Below are 17,170 nucleotides of genomic sequence, written 5' to 3'. Positions count from 1 at the left end.
CACTATAAATTCTACAGTGTCCTGTGGTGTGCCCTTCCCAGACAGACTTACCGACCCATAATAAAGTGTGGCACCGCAATTAGGAATGTTCCTAGTGACATGAGCAGACAGCCACTCCCAATCAGCTTTGGCCTGTGAAGTTTTGCTCCAAAGTAGCTCACCAGCAAAATGACCAGAAGGTTTCCTGGTGGAGATAGAAAGAAATCCACAATGAAAGACAGCAGAGGTGCAGGAACAATGTAACCCCAGCTGTTACAAGGAGACAAAGAAATCATCTGTATGCATGCACAGGACCTACAGTCTTTGACTAAGCACAGGACTCAGGATATGTCTACAAAAGACAGCGCTTCTTCTTCCTAGATTGTTTCTGTTCTTCTCAGCCATGTCCATCTAACCTCCAGCATAATTATATTATTTTGTATGTTCTAAAAGCTGTACAAAGCACAGCAGTGTCAAACCTTCTTCCTGGATAAAAGAAATAATCTTCTATACCTGGCAGGGCTGACAACTGTCTAGAGCAGCCTTTCTCAACCTTTTCATAACAGAGGAACCCTTGAAATAGTTCTCCAGTCTCGGGGGAACCCCTGCTAAAAATTAGAAATCTACAACTCATGATCAGGGCTGGACTTACAATTGGGCTTGACTGGGCTCAAGCCCATGGGCCCCGTCCAATAGGGGGCCCCGCAGGGAGGGCCTGGATCCACAGCAAACTCCTGCCTGCTAGCCAGCCCGTTTCGTCGGTACCGCTGCTTATTTCATGGGGACCGATCAGGCTTGTGTTTACTTCCAGTTCCTGATAGCGGTGGAACGCACCATAGGGAGGACATGATGTCATCAGCCAGAAATGATGGCCGCGTTGCCTCCCATGTCTTGCATCATTTCCAGCTGATTACATCACGTCCTCCCTGTGGTGCGTTCCACCGCTACCAGGAAGTGGGAGTACACAAGCCCGATCGGTCGCCATGAAATAAGCAGTGGTGCCAGCGAAACGGGCTTGCTAGCGGGCAGGAGTTTGCCGCCCCCCTGAATGTGCCCCTGAATGTTAGAAATCACGGGGCCCCCGTACATCCTACCTGACAGGGCTCCCTTCGACCCAGTGGCAGGCGACGTGGCAAGTGACACCCTGCATCCGTTGACAAGTGACACCCTGCATCCGCTGACAAGTGACGTGGCAAGTGACAATCCGCAATGTGTGGCAAGTGACAATCCGCATCTGAAGGCAGGTGACGTTGGCAAGTGACACGCTCAGGCTCCGACTGATTCTGCTTATGGTGAGTTGAACTATTTTATTTTATATAACAATGTAATAATAGAAATATTGCACTTCAATCATTTTTTTTGCAATACGGCACTGTGTCAATTTAACTGACAATTGCGCAGTTGTGCGATGCTGTACCCAAACACTCGGCTACTCTCGGCTCCGCTCGGGACTGCGAGAGGACCCAAGAGCCGCCGAGAGGACCCGAGAGCCGCCGAGATACAGAGGACTCTGTATCTCGGCGGCGCCATTTTTAAACTTCAAGACTGCAATGACAAGGCTGCAAATGACACTGGGGCAAGGCTGCAAATGACAAGGCTGCAAATGACACTGCGGCAAGGCTGCAAATGACAAGGCTTCACTGACAAGGCTGCAATGACACTGGACAAGGCTGCAGATGGATGGACAAGGCTGCAGATGGACGCTGTGCAAGCCTGCATTAATGGGCATTTAAATGTAAGTTTTTTCCTTAAACTTCCCTCCTAAAAGTGTTTTTCCTTAAAATTCTCTCCTAAACTTGGGGTGTGTGTTATACGCTGGTGCATGTTATACGCTGGCGTGTGCTATACGCCGATAAATACGGTAATGTATAGAAGGTAGGGCCCGAAAGTGACTCAAGCCCAGGGGCCCCCACCACCCTAAGTCCTGCCCTGCTCATGATACATTAGTGTGATGGTCAGTGGGAAGAATGGTCCTTACACTTGTGGTCATTGGGAAGAATTACCTTCTTACAGATAGCTAAAAAGATCAATGGTGTCGGTGGGAACTTATCCGAGAGGCAGAAATGGTCAAAATGCTGAAGGAACCCCCTAGCAACATCTGAAGGAACCCTAGGGTTCCACGGAACCCTGGTTGAGAATCACTGGTCTAGATGTATATGGAAAGTCCCTAAAGAATGGAGCCAAATAATTATGAGCATTTTGTATCTCACATGACTCAGTACAGCCAATCTGCCCTTTCCATGACAAGTAATGTTTGTTTCATAAGATAATTACATTATAACTCATAAAGTGACACTGTAGATGACTGTAGTGCTGTCATTGTGAGCATCTTTAAAACATATCATCAAGCATTTGCCCCTTCCTGCCCAGGCCAGTTTTCAGCGCTGTCACACTTTGAATGATAATTGCGCAGTCATGCAACACTACCCACATTTTTGTCATTTTTTTTTTTTCACACAAATAGAGCTTTATTTTGCTAGTATTTAATCGCCACTGGGTTTTTTTATTTTTTGCTAAACAAATGAAAAAAGACCAAAATGTTGAAAAAAAAACCCTGTTTTTCTTTGTTTCTGTTATAAAATTTTTCTCCTTTATTGATGAGAGCTGATGAGGCTGCACTGATGGGCACCAATAGGCAGCACTGATGGGTACTGATAGGCTGCACTGATGGGCACTGAGCAGGAGGAGTGCAGGCTGAGCCGGGCCATCTGCAGAATAAACTAATGGAAGTTAGATACAAATTATTTAAACCAAGTAGTCGCAAAAAGATGGAAAACTGGTGACCATCACTGTTTATGCATGCCCTCAACAGTCGGTGCTGTTCACCATACATACCGATTTCAAAGCTCCCGTCAATAATGCCAACCAGGGAGGAGGGGATTTCAAAGCGTTTCTCGATCTGGGTAATGGTACTTTTCAGATAACTGCCAGACAAGGCCTTGGCAAAGTAGACAAAGCACATGGCGGCCAGGAATATCTGCGGAGATGGATGCCAGTGAGTGCAAGCTGCAGGGACAACATGTGTGTAATTACTACGTCACATCAACGCAAAAAATGCATCAAAATGTTACTTTTACAACAAATTCTTCTACATTTATCCACCAGTCACCTCAAGCTTTTGTGCACATAATGTGATTTTTAAATACATTCTTATCCACTGTAGAGATGGTGGACAGTGACAGACCCACCTTGAGTCCTTCACAACATCTCTTCTTCGCTGACAGCCCTGGACACTGACACATGGAGGACGGCCGTCCATAGGAGGAGCCTGAACACAACTGCGCACTCTCCCTGTGTGAGGGGTCCATGCCAGGTCTGAAGTCCAATGCCTGCTCCAATGACAGAAGATTATTCCTATTATTATTATTATTATTATTATTATTATTATTATCAGCATACCTCCCAGCTTTTTGAGATAGGAATGAGGGACACCTATTAGCAAAGGCATAGGACACACCCCCTGCCACTCCCCCTTAAAGGAGAATTATTAAAAAAAAAAAATGATTAGTTAAAACCACAAGTGCTTTTTTTACCACTACTATTCCTTTATATTGACTTTTGAAATGCTGCAATTGGATAAAAGGTTTAGCACTGTAAAACACCTTTTGAAAGATAAAAAGTGCATATTATTTGCAACTATATAGATCAGACCAAAATAAGGGACAAATGAGGGGGAAAGAGGGACAGAGGGACTATGCTCCAAATCAGGGATAGTCCCTGGAAATCAGGGACAATTGGGAACTATGTTATTAATATTAATGTTTTATTCAGAACTGTATTTAGACACCATGCTGTCCTAGGCACACCAGAAAATAAATGTCCCAGGCACTGGCCCACAGGTGGCATTATGGTAAATATAGCCCTGAGTTAAAAATTATCATTATTACTAAAACTTCTTGAGTAAGGGACATAATATTAAAAAAAATGTTGTTGCTTTTTGCTGGGCCAATCTAACATTCCCTAACATTCGATCCTAAAGGAAAAATAGTACTGCTGGATGATGTAATTTTTTGTGAATGAATAGGGGCTATGTACCCCTACTCATTCACATTGGAGGGGGGCAATATCTATGGGTATGGTATGGATTTTGGCAAGGACCCCACATTTCCCCCTTATGATCCATACCAGACTCAAAAGAGGTTGGTATGAAATTTGGGGGGGAGGGCATGCCATTTTGTTTTTCTTGGGGGTCCCCCTTAAAATCCATACCAGACCTATAGATCCTAGTCTGAATTTTTGGGGGGTCTCAGCCCATTTTGTTTTCCACTATCCACACTACTTGTTATTTCGGGAATCCCTAACTGACAGGCGAATGGTTGTTGACTGATGGATGAATGGTTGCACTGGCTCCCTAAAAGCCAAGAGGAAGCTTTCACAACTGGCATTGTACTGCTACCGCTGCTAAATATTTTTCTTCACACTGCAGATGGAGATTCACTCAGCAAAGCACCCATTCATTCAGCCCCAAAGGTTTCTTCATAGACTGTATACAGTGCTGGGGTCTCCTCCATATTATTTCCCTGCTGGCTAAATAGACTTAGTCTATAGGCTATTTTCTGTATTGGTAAATGTTAATTCTGATGGTCGAATGTTTTTATGGCTATTTTCTCTTAGGATCGAATATTACATTTGCCGGGTGAAAGGCAACAAAGAGACTATTGCATACTTTCTACAACATTCTGGATATTATTCATTACGCTTGCATTAATTTTGAGACATTTACAAAGCAAATCTTCTGTAAATAAACTTCTAATGCCGCGTACACACAATCGGATTTTCCAACAACAAAACCGTGGATATTTGTTCGAAGGATGTCGGCTCAAACTTGTCTTGCATACACACGGTCACACAAATGTTGGCCAAAAATTCTGAACATGAGAACGTGGTGATGTACAACACGTACGACGAGCCGAGAAAAAGGAAGTTCAATAGCCAGTGCGGCTCCTTCCACTTGATTCAGAGCATGCGTGAACTTTTGTGTGACGGACTTGTGTACACACGATCGGACTTTCCGAAAACAAGTTCTGTTGGCAGAAAATTTGAGAACCTGATATCAAACATTTGTTGGCGGAAATTCCGATAGCAAATGTTCGATGGAGCATACACACGGTTGGATTTTCCGACAACGAGCTTACATCGAACATTTCCCTCGGAACATCCGACTGTGTGTACGCGGCATAAGTGTCTATGGAGGTTTTATTTGTATAGACAGACCAGGCAGTGTGTTATAAATTGGGACTGCATTTATTGCTCCCCCAACCTCTGCCTCTCTTTCTTATCTTGGGTTGGATCATCTTTTTTTCTCTGACTTGCCTCAGGTAGGTCCTCAGCTAAGACTATGATTAGGTTACCTGCAAGGTAAGAACCTGGACCACATTTTATTAAACAGGAGCCTGGGAAATTATTTTAAATAGAAGGGTCAAACTTTGAACCAGGGACCTAAGGCTCTAAATTTGTTATAAGATCAATCACACAGCAACTTGCTAATTGGGTAGAGATCCCTGTTTGGGGGGAGGGATAAGGAAAGAGCTACTTTGGAGAGGTAAAACAAGACTGTTAAACAATTTATAAAGACTTCAATACCACCAGTCACCAGTAGAGGAAGACTCTACCCAAATCTAGCTGACTGGACACATAGACAGATACAGATCTGGCATGCAATCCGATGCACACAATGTTTGTGTGGCAGCTAGGTGATAGAATATATAGGCTATCCTGTGAATCAGCATCCTTGCATCACCTCTCCCACCACCGCCACCAGTAAATATCAAGGCATTATATGTCCTTGGAAATTGACCAGCATGCATTGGCAAATTATCGTAAAAAGAAAAAACAAAAATGGAACAACCTTAATCAGCATTCACACTAATATCCACACTAATACCCACGTAGGTGACACCACCTGCAGTTTGTCAGCCGACTGTCTACTAGGCAACCATACACACACACTGGCACTGAGATCTTTCTATGTTTATGGCAGATACGATAGCTTCCACACTTGATTGACTGTCTTGTTCTCTGTAAACTATCCACTGCAATTACAGTAAGCTTGATGGTACAGCCACACAAAGCAATCTCATACAGATTAGCAGAAAGTTTACAACCAAGCATACAGGGCACTAGTAACATACTACAAACCATCTCTTTGGGAGTTATGAATACTTAGCTTGGTATATAAAAGGACACTTATTTGTTTTTAATATTTTCCATCCCTATGCAGGTAGTACATAAAAATCTATAAAATCTACAAGAACCATAATTTCAATCAGAGATATCGGCTGTTTGCTATAAACTAAAACTGGGAGAAAAACATACATTAACTTTCCCATTTGTGCTGTATGTTTTGTCTTGTTGGTGGGGTGGGGGGTACACCAAGGAAATCCAGTAACAGAACAAGTTGTTCAGAACAAGTTCCAGACCAAATAAAATGCCGATTTTTTAACTACTTTATTTATAGTGGTACCCCGTCAGGTGTGAGGAAGGTTCTTCCCACTGAAGTGGCCGCAGGTTATATGAAACAACCAGTTCTGGGGACTAGGTTGAAGTTAGCATTTCCTAACACAACATGAGTGCTTGCAGAAAGTGTCCATTTAGCTTTTAGTCGGTCCCTAGGTTATTCTTTTAAGGCCAAGACATACAATTTGGTATCTGAATACCAGATACCTCATAGCTTGTACTATCAAAGTAAAAACTCTCAGCTCGGATGGTGTTGTGCCCAGTGTAATGATTTCAGGCAGTGTGATGCCCCAATGTGGAACGACTTCCACCTCCCTTCTGACCCACAATTGTCAAGTCTGGAGAATTCTACTGATGACCTGCTACCCCAAGTAAGTGACAGTTGTCCATCATTATCTATAAATACAAGCCTACAGGGTCTTGTTAGAGAGCCTGAAGGGGGTTCTAATTCCTTTGATCCCCAGGCAAATTTAGATTCAAAATGATCAACTTTGTCCATGCATTACTCCTTGGTTGAATTATGAGCATATCTGTAATTCTATTATCCCCCTTTCTATATATAATGTTACATAGCTGAAAAGTCTCTTCACTCCACCAGTCAAACTGAAAGATTCTTCTAACTCTCAGGGACTTACCTTCTATGCCCATTATAGTTTGTAGAATTCACCTCCGTAACATCTTTAAAATTCACCCCTTTTTAACAAATGAAACCATCAAGCTCCTCATTCACTCCCTCGTTATCTTTCACTTTGACTTTTGCAACTCCCTTCTCATTGGCCTGCCTCTCCATAGGCTACCCCCTCTTCAGTCTATCATGAATGCTGCTGCCAGACTTATCCACCTTACCAACTGCTCAGTGTCTGCCAACCCTCTCCTCCAATCCCTACACTGGCTTCCAATCACCCAGCAAATTAAATTCAAAATACAAACCACAACATACAAAGCCATTCACAACTGTGCCCCGAGCTACATCACCAATCTTGTCTCCAAATATCACCCAAATCGTCCTCTCCGCTCTTCTCAAGACCTTCTACTCTCAAGCTCTCTCGTCTCCTCCTCCCATGCTCGTCTCCAGGATTTCTCTAGAGCCTCTCCCATCCTCTGGAACTCGCTACCTCCACCTGTCCGGCTATCCCCTACTCTTGCTACCTTCAGGCGATCCCTGAAGACTCATCTCTTCAGGAAAGCCTATCACGTCTCCAACTAATCTTTTACCACTTCCATCAGCTCATTCCCCACAGTTACAACCTTTTGTACCACCTGCCCCACCCTATTAGATTGTAAGCTCTTCTGAGCATGGTCCTCCTTATCCTCATGTATTTTATTGTATTATAACTGTATTGTCTCCCTTTTATATTGTAAAGCGCTGCGTAAACTGTTAGCGCTATATAAATCCTGTATAATAATAATATGTGAGGTTTCCATCATCAATGTACTTAGTTCCTGGCTATTCTTAACTGCTGTTCCCATTATGAGTGGTCCCCCGCATTCCTACATGGAGTTTCCCAGACTGTACACCTGCTGTGCCTATCAAGTGGGGTTCCCGCCATCCCTGTGCTGAGTTTCTGGGCCTGCACATCTGCTATGCCCATCATGAGGGTTTCCGACCATCCCTATGCTAAGTTTCCCAGACTGTACACCTGCTGTGCCCATTATGCTGGGTGTCCACCAATCCCTACATAGAGTTTTTGGTCATCTCACCTGTTATATAAAACCAACAAAAAGAAAAGGACATGGGGCACAACCCTAGTACAATTAAGTTATATACCCAATAAATAATGATAATGCTTAATGCACTAGAGGTGTGCCCGATGTCTTTTTCTTTTTTATACAGTGTGGTTTTCCACAACCATTTGTGACACTTGTTCTTGCCACACTGGAAATTTGAGCTTAACAATCTATTCAACAAAGTTTGAATGTGTGCCCATTATGAGGGGTTCCCAGCATCACCGCACTGAATTCCCAGCTTTGAACAACTGCTGTGCCCAATATGAGAGGTTCCAATCATCCCTGTGCTGAGTTCTCAGGTCTGCACACCTAGAGTGCCCATTCTGAGGGGCTCATACCATACTTGTATAGAGTTACCAGGCCTGCACAGCTGCAGTACCCATTTCCACAGGCTCCCACAATCCCTGTGCTAAGTTCCTGACTCTGCACATCTGCTATATCCATTATGAGGGGTTTCCACTATCACTGCACTGACATTCCAGCTTTGTACACCTGCTGTGCCTATTATGAGGGGCTCACATCATCACTGTGCTGTGTCTTTAGGTCTGCACACCTGCTCTGCCCATTATAAAGGGGTTCCCACCATCCCTATGCTGAGTTTCTCAGACTGTACGCCTGCTGTGCCCGTTATGCTGGGTGCCCACCAATCCCTACATAGAGTTTTTGGTCATCTCACCTGTTATATAAAACCAACAAAAAGAAAAGGACATGGGGCACAACCCTAGTACAATTAAGTTATATACCCAATAAATAATGATAATGCTTAATGCACTAGAGGTGTGCCCGATGTCTTTTTCTTTTTTATACAGTGTGGTTTTACCCAACCATTTGTGACACCATTTTCTTGCCACACTGGGAATTAGAGCTTAACAATCTATTCAACAAAGGTTGAATATGTGCCCATTATGAGGGATTCCCACCATCCCCACGCTGAGTTCCCAGCTTTGAACACCTGCTGTGTCCATTAAGAGGGGCTCCCACCATCCCCATGCTGAGTTCCTAGCTCTACACACTTGCTGTTCCCATTATGTTTCATGGGTATGCACACCTGCTGCACCTATTATGAGGGGTTTTCACCATCCCTGTGCTGAGTTCCCAGCTCCACACATCTGCTGTGCCAACTATCAGGAGCTCCCATCATCCATGTACTGAGTTCCCAGGTCTGCACACCTGCTGTGCCCATTATGAGGTATTCTCACAATGCTTACACTGATCTGCTGGGTCTATGCACCTGCTGTGCCAATTATGAGGGGTTCCTACCATCCCTGCACTGGGTTTTATATTTAGGGGAATGTTACATGATGGGGACAGTAAGGTTGGCTGGGACTCCCCAAGGTAGGAAGGATCAACCACAATTCCAAGCTTGTGGGGAACAGAGCCAGGAACTATGGTGGGGAAATTTTACTACTGTAATCCCCAAGATATATAAGTATCCAGCAGAATCATGTAACTGAAATACTACTTTTAGGTGGACACTCCCCCGGTTACCAAAGTACACATTTTTGTGTCATTGCAGATTTCAGAGCTACTCACAGATCTTCCTGTGCTTACCTGTGTAAGGAGGATGGCGGAGGTCTGCCAGCACCAAGGATAAGTATGGTGGGGTCAGACGTGGAGCTCATGCCTTATATCCATGTGGCCGGAGCTGTTGATCCCAGAATAATTGCAGCTTTCTCTCCCAATGAAAAGGGAACATTTCTGACATTCCGCTCTGACGTGCGACTCCCCTCCGAGAGCATTCTCTGAAAACTTGAGTACAACTCCACTCCGGGTACATGTGACACAATAGTGTGACGTAACCTGACTGGCTTTCGTGATGGGAACACGTGACTGGGGAATTAATGGGCAACATTCGGAAGATTAATGAGAGATTTGGGTCACTTTTAACCCCACGGAGCCCAGAAATCCAAAATACCTCCAAAGCTCTAACTCAATAAATTTCAAATACAGAAAAGAAGGAAAAATGATGAACTGCCTTCAGAAAGATTTTACTGCACTCAAAAAAGTGAAACTTTGTGCAATAGCTTTTTTTTTTTTTTTTTTAGAAATGTGTTCATGTTTTCATTCCGGTGTCACCATAGTGTACAGCTCCCCATAATTCCTTTCCAGCTGACCACACAGGAAGTAAAAGATAATCTCTCTATAATTGTTGGATAAAGGCTTTTACCTTTTTCTACTTCATCCAAAACTTAAAAAGTACACTTTGGCTAGAATTCCAATTAAAGAATGACTTCAATCGAAAAATGAAAAAAATAGGCTATTAAAAGATTAAATAAAAAAGCTCATGCGATAATCACTTCAATCCATAACTGTTCCTGCAGTCATTCTTCAGTTTTGCCACAGGATGTCCTCAGTCTTCCGGGTTTAATGACAGCCTGTATCATTCAACTACCTTTCTCTAAGTCCAGAGTGTCTGTCATGGACCCCCCCCCCCCCACACACACACACACACACACACACACACACACACACACACACACACACACACACACACACACACACACACACTGGGCATTAGAGGAGAAGCAGTACAGCGATGAGCAGATCTCTCTGCCACCCTTTTCTCCCCTCCTATCAGCATGCTCCTTGTCAGCACATGAACTAATTGGCTTTGGGCTGCTTTTCCTTCCCCTAACCTGTACAGGGACTGAAAAAGACAAAATTCAGGTACTTACATGGCTTTAGTAATATATTAATGACCACAGAACTGCATTCATTTATTTGTTTTATATCTGCTTGGAGGTGAGCTGTAATGCAGCTTACAAGAGCGGCTTGTGTTACTATCATTGGTGGAAGTTATCACCTGATGTGCTTGACGAGTCCCACTTTCACACTACCTATTGGGAATGTTCATATAATATATATTCATATATATATTCATATCTGGTTGCGCTGCACCTTTTGATTGTCTATTTCTTGCTGAGGTGATGTGAAATATTCCTCTGGTGTCCAGCTTTTTTTTAATCTCTGGATTAATTGCCTATTAATTTGTTGTATGATTACTGCGCTGATTGATTTTATGCAAATTTAGCTTACAAGAATGGCCTGAACCAATGGCACCTTCATGCCTGGAACCATGAGCTGCTCCACCTCATCCTCTGATGACCTATAACTCCTGCAGTGGTTCTTCTACCCTCTGCTATATAGATAATCTACTCTGTGTTAGATTACCTATTATTCACCGTAAGCCAACCCAACAGAGGTTCAAAAAGAGGGTGCCACTGGTTTACATTGTTCTATAATACTCCAAAGATTATGATTAAACCACTTGACCTCTCGAAGATTTTACCCCCTTCATGATCAGAGCATTTTTTGCTATTTGGTACTGCGCTACTTTAACCGGCAATTATCCACATTAATACAACAACGGTCATACATATGTAGATACGGGACAAAATGTTACAAAGTACTCAGCGGTTTCAGGTTGTCTATATTCTACTCAAAATACTGTGGGGATGGAAAGTATTCAGACCCCCTTACATTTTTCACTCTTTGTTATATTGCAGACATTTGCTAAAATCATTTAAGTTCATTTTTTTCCTAATTAATGTACACACAGCACCTCATATTGACAGAAAAACATAGAATTGTTGACATCTTTGCAGATTTATTAAAAAAGAAAAACTGAAATATCACATGGTCCTAAGTATTTAGACCCTTTGCTCAGTATTTAGTAGAAGTACCCTTTTGATCTAATACAGCCATGAGTCTTTTTGGGAAAGAAGCAAGTTTTTCACACCTGGATTTGGGGATCCTCTGCCATTCCTCCTTGCAGATCCTCTCCATTTCTGTCAGATTGGATGGTAAACGTTAGTGGACAGCCATTTTTAGGTCTCTCCAGAGATGCTCAATTGGGTTTTAGTCAGGGCTCTGGCTGGGCCATTCAAAAACAGTCACGGAGTTGTTGTGAAGCCACTCCTTCGTTATTTTAGCTGTGTGCTTAGGGTCATTGTCTTGTTGGAAGGTAAACCTTCAGCCCAGTCTGAGGTCCTAAGCACTCTGGAGAAGGTTTTCGTCCAGGATATCCCTGTACTTAGCCGCATTCATCTTTCCCTCAATTGCAACCAGTCGTCCTGTCCCTGCAGCTGAAAAACACCCCCACAGCATGATGCTGCCACCACCATGCTTCACTGTTGGGACTGTATTGGACAGGTGATGAGCAGTGCCTTGTTTTCTCCACACATACCACTTAGAATTAAGGCCAAAAAGTTCTATCTTGGTCTCATCAGACCACAGAATCTTATTTCTCACCATCTTGTAGTCCTTTAGGTGTTTTTTAGCAAACTCCATGCGGGCTTTCATGTGTCTTGCACTGAGGAGAGGCTTCCATCGGGCCACTCTGCCATAAAGCCCCAACTGGTGGAGAGCTGCAGTGATGGTTGACTTTCTACAACTTTCTCCCATCTCCCAACTGCATCTCTGGAGCTCAGCCACAGTGATCTTTGGGTTCTTCTTTACCTCTCTCACCAAGGCTCTTCTCCCCGATAGCTCAGTTTGCCCGGATGGCCAGCTCTAGGAAGGGTTCTGGTCATCCCAATCATCTTCCATTTAAGGATTATGGAGGCCACTGTGCTCTTAGAAACCTTAAGTGCAGCAGAATTTTTTTTGTAACCTTGGCCAGATCTATGCCTTGCCACAATTCTGTCTCTGAGCTCTTCACGCAGTTCCTTTGACCTCATGATTTTCATTTGCTCTGACATGCACTGTGAGCTGTAAGGTCTTACAGTCGTATGCAAAAGTTTAGGATACCCTGACAATTTCCATGATTGTCATTTATAAATATTTGGGTATTTGGATCAGCAATTTAATTTTGATCTATCAAATAACTGAAGGACACAGTAATATTTCAGTAGTGAAATTAGGTTTATTGGATTAACAGAAAATGCGCAATATGCATCAAAACAAAATTAGACAGGTGCATAAATGTGGGCACCCTTGACATTTTGTTGATTTGAATACCTGTAACTACTTAGCACTGATTAATTGGAACACACAATTGGTTTGGTGAGCTCATTAAGCCTTTAACTTCATAGACAGGTGCATCCAATCATGAGAAAAGGTATTTAAGGTGGCCAATTGAAGTTGTTCTCTTTGACTCTCCTCTGAAGAGTGGCAACATGGGGGCCTCAAAACGACTCTCAAATAACCTGAAAACAAACATTGTTCTACATTATGGCTACAAAAAGTTATCGCATAGATATACCGTATATACTCAAGTATAAGCTCGATCCAAGTATAAGTCGAGGCCCCTAATTTACCACAAAAAACTGGGAAAAACATATTCACCCGAGTATAAGACGAGGGTGAGAAATGCAGCAGCTACTGTAAGTGGAAAAAGAGGGTCAACAATGCCCATCTGCAGCTGCATGCCTCCCTGTGTCCTGTGCAGCCTACCTGTATCTTGTGCATGTGTCCTGTGTCCTGTACATGTGCATGTGTCCTGTGTCCTGTACATGTGCATGTGTGAATGAATGAATGAATGAATGAATGATTTGTAAAGCGCTGCAAATGCGAACTGAATCGCCTCAAGGCGCTGGATGTATTCTCTGATGTCAGCTTTCTCAGAAGAGGAAGGTCTTTAGTTTTTTCCTGAAGGCCTGGTGGTTTTCTTCCATGCGTCCATGTGTCCTGTGTCCAGTACATGTGTATGTGTCCTGTGCATGTGATGTGTCCTGTACATGTGTCCTATACATGTGTATGTGTCCCTGTGTCCTGTACATGTGTCCTGTACATGTGTATGTGTCCCTGTGTCCTGTACATGTGTCCTGTACATGTGTATGTGTCCCTGTGTCTGTACATGGGTATGTGTCCCTGTGTCCTGTGCATGTGTCCTGTGTCCCTGTGTCCTGTGCATGTGACCTGTACATGTGTCCTGTGTCCTGTACATGTGTATGTGTCCTGTGTGCATGTGTCCTGTGTCCCTGTGTAGCCTACCTGTGTCCTGTGCAACCTCTCTGTGGCGATCTCCATCCTCCCTGTGGCGATCTCCATCCTCCCTGTGGCGATCTCCATCCTCCGATCAGCGTGTGATAATACACTTCGGCGGCCATTCCACTGTTCAAAAGCCATGCCTCCTCCTCGTCTGTGATAGGCAGAACACTCAGCAGTCAGCGGTCAGCCTATCACGGACATTCTCTCATTCTCATACCACGGAGGATGAGAGAATGTCCGTGATAGGCTGTACACTGACTGCTGGGAAATGGAGTGTTCAGCCTATCACAGACGAGCAGGAGGCGCGGCTTTTGAAAGCTGGAATAGCCCTGAACGGTATTATCACACGCTGATCATGCAGACAGATGGCGGTGACTCGAGTATAAGTCGAAGGGGGCACTTTCAGCCCGAAAAAAAGGACTGAAAAATTCGACTTATACTCGAGTATATTTGGTAAGCTGTCAGTGTTCACTGTGGGGACTCGAACATTGGCTGTTCGCAAGTTCACCGAACAGCGAACAATTTGGGGTGTTCGCGGCAAATTCGAATGCCGCGGAACACCCTTTAAAAGTCTATGGGAGAAATCAAAAGTGCTAATTTTAAAGGCTAATATGCAAGTTATCGTCATAAAAAGTGTTTGGGGACCTGGGTCCTGCCCCAGGGGACATGGATCAATGCAAAAAAAAGTTTTAAAAACGGCCGTTTTTTCAGGAGCAGTGATTTTAATAATACTTAAAGTCAATCAATAAAAGTGTAATATCCCTTTAAATTTCGTACCTGGGGGGTGTCTATAGTGTGCCTGTAAAGGGGCGCATGTTTCCTGTGTTTAGAACAGTCTGACAGCAAAAAGACATTTTGAAGGAAAAAACTCATTTAAAACTACCCGCGGCTATTGCATTGCCGACAATACACATAGAAGTTCATTGATAAAAACGGCATGGGAATTCCCCAAAGGGGAACCCCGAACCAAAATTAAAAAAAAAAAATGACGTGGGGGTCCCCCTAAATTCCATACCAGGCCCTTCAGGTCTGGTATGGATATTAAGGGGAACCCCGGCCAAAATTTAAAAAAAAAAATGACGTGGGGTTCCCCCTAAATTCCATACCAGACCCTTATCCGAGCACGCAACCTGGCAGGCCGCAGGAAAAGAGGGGGGGACAAGAGTGCAGCCACCCCTCCCTCCTGAACCGTACCAGGCCACATGCCCTCAACATTGGGAGGGTGCTTTGGGGTAGCCCCCCAAAACACCTTGTCCCCATGTTGATGAGGACAAGGGCCTCATCCCCACAACCCTGGCCGGTGGTTGTGGGGGTCTGCGGGCGGGGGGCTTATCGGAATCTGGAAGCCCCCTTTAACAAGGTGACCCCCAGATCCCGGCCCCCCCCTGTGTGAAATGGTAAGGGGGTACATAAGTACCCCTACCATTTCACGAAAAAAGTGTCAAAAATGTTAAAAATGACAAGAGACAGTTTTTGACAATTCCTTTATTTAAATGCTTCTTCTTTCTTCCTTCATCTTCTGGTTCTTCTGGCTCTTCTGGTTCTTCTGGTTCTTCCTCCGGCGTTCTCGTCCAGCATCTCCTCCGCGGCGTCTTCTGTCTTCTTCTCCTCGGGCCGCTCCGCACCCATGGCATGGGGGGGAGGCTCCCGCTCTTCTCTTCTTCTTTTCTTCTTTTCTTCTTTTCTTCTCTTCTTCTCTTCTTCTTCATTTTCTTCTCCGGGCCGCTCCGCAATCCATGCTGGCATGGAGGGAGGCTCCCGCTGTGTGACGGCGCTCCTCGTCTGACAGTTCTTAAATAACGGGGGGCGGGGCCACCCGGTGACCCCGCCCCCCTCTGACGCACGGTGACTTGACGGGACTTCCCTGTGGCATTCCCCGTGACGTCACAGGGAAGTCCCGTCAAGTCACCGTGCGTCAGAGGGGGCGGGGTCACCGGGTGGCCCCGCCCCCCGTTATTTAAGAACTGTCAGACGAGGAGCGCCGTCACACAGCGGGAGCCTCCCTCCATGCCAGCATGGATTGCGGAGCGGCCCGGAGAAGAAAATGAAGAAGAAGAGAAGAAGAGAAGAAAAGAAGAAAAGAAGAAAAGAAGAAGAGAAGAAGAGAAGAGCGGGAGCCTCCCCCCCATGCCATGGGTGCGGAGCGGCCCGAGGAGAAGAAGACAGAAGACGCCGCGGAGGAGATGCTGGACGAGAACGCCGGAGGAAGAACCAGAAGAACCAGAAGAGCCAGAAGAACCAGAAGATGAAGGAAGATAGAAGAAAGAAGAAGCATTTAAATAAAGGAATTGTCAAAAACTGTCTCTTGTCATTTTTAACATTTTTGACACTTTTTTCGTGAAATGGTAGGGGTACTTATGTACCCCCTTACCATTTCACACAGGGGGGGGCCGGGATCTGGGGGTCACCTTGTTAAAGGGGGCTTCCAGATTCCGATAAGCCCCCCGCCCGCAGACCCCCACAACCACCGGCCAGGGTTGTGGGGATGAGGCCCTTGTCCTCATCAACATGGGGACAAGGTGTTTTGGGGGGCTACCCCAAAGCACCCTCCCAATGTTGAGGGCATGTGGCCTGGTACGGTTCAGGAGGGAGGGGGGGCTGCACTCTCGTCCCCCCCTCTTTTCCTGCGGCCTGCCAGGTTGCGTGCTCGGATAAGGGTCTGGTATGGATTTTTGGGGGGACCCCACGCCGTTTTTTTTTTTTTTTTTTGGCGCAGGGTTCCCCTTAAAATCCATACCAGACCTGAAGGGTCTGGTATGGAATTTAGGGGGAACCCCACGTCATTTTTTTTTTTTAATTTTGGCCGGGGTTCCCCTTAATATCCATACCAGACCTGAAGGGCCTGGTATGGAATTTAGGGGGACCCCCACGTCATTTTTTTTTTTTGAATTTTGGTTCGGGGTTCCCCTTTGGGGAATTCCCATGCCGTTTTTATCAATGAACTTCTATGTGTATTGTCGGCAATGCAATAGCCGCGGGTAGTTTTAAATGAGTTTTTTCCTTCAAAATGTCTTTTTTGCTGTCAGACTGTTCTAAACACAGGAAACATGCGCCCCTTTACAGGCACACTATAGAC

The 17,170-nt window shown here is 44.7% G+C and overlaps 1 protein-coding gene and 1 long non-coding RNA gene across 2 annotated transcripts in view; one reads left to right on the top strand and one right to left on the bottom strand.

The window, feature by feature from the left end:
• Positions 1–10,307, bottom strand: part of SLCO1C1 (solute carrier organic anion transporter family member 1C1) — a 66,930-nt gene extending 56,623 nt beyond the window's left edge. The window contains exons 1-4 of the mRNA XM_073621401.1: positions 9,715–10,307; positions 3,168–3,308; positions 2,815–2,956; positions 52–184 (exon numbers count right to left, since the gene is read on the bottom strand). Of these exons, the coding sequence (XP_073477502.1) occupies positions 52–184; positions 2,815–2,956; positions 3,168–3,287 (395 nt within the window). The 5' untranslated portion in view covers positions 3,288–3,308; positions 9,715–10,307. The remainder of the gene's footprint in view (positions 1–51; positions 185–2,814; positions 2,957–3,167; positions 3,309–9,714) is intronic.
• LOC141132686 (uncharacterized) overlaps positions 1–17,170 on the top strand; it is a 120,345-nt gene that overhangs the window by 75,763 nt on the left and 27,412 nt on the right. The gene's annotated exons all lie outside the window — the stretch shown is intronic.

Source organism: Aquarana catesbeiana, linkage group LG03 (genome assembly GCF_042186555.1).
Source record: "Aquarana catesbeiana isolate 2022-GZ linkage group LG03, ASM4218655v1, whole genome shotgun sequence".
Taxonomy (NCBI): Eukaryota; Metazoa; Chordata; class Amphibia; order Anura; family Ranidae; genus Aquarana; species Aquarana catesbeiana.
The sequence above is the reverse complement of the archived record's forward strand: the minus strand, read 5'-3'. Positions and strand labels throughout refer to the sequence as shown.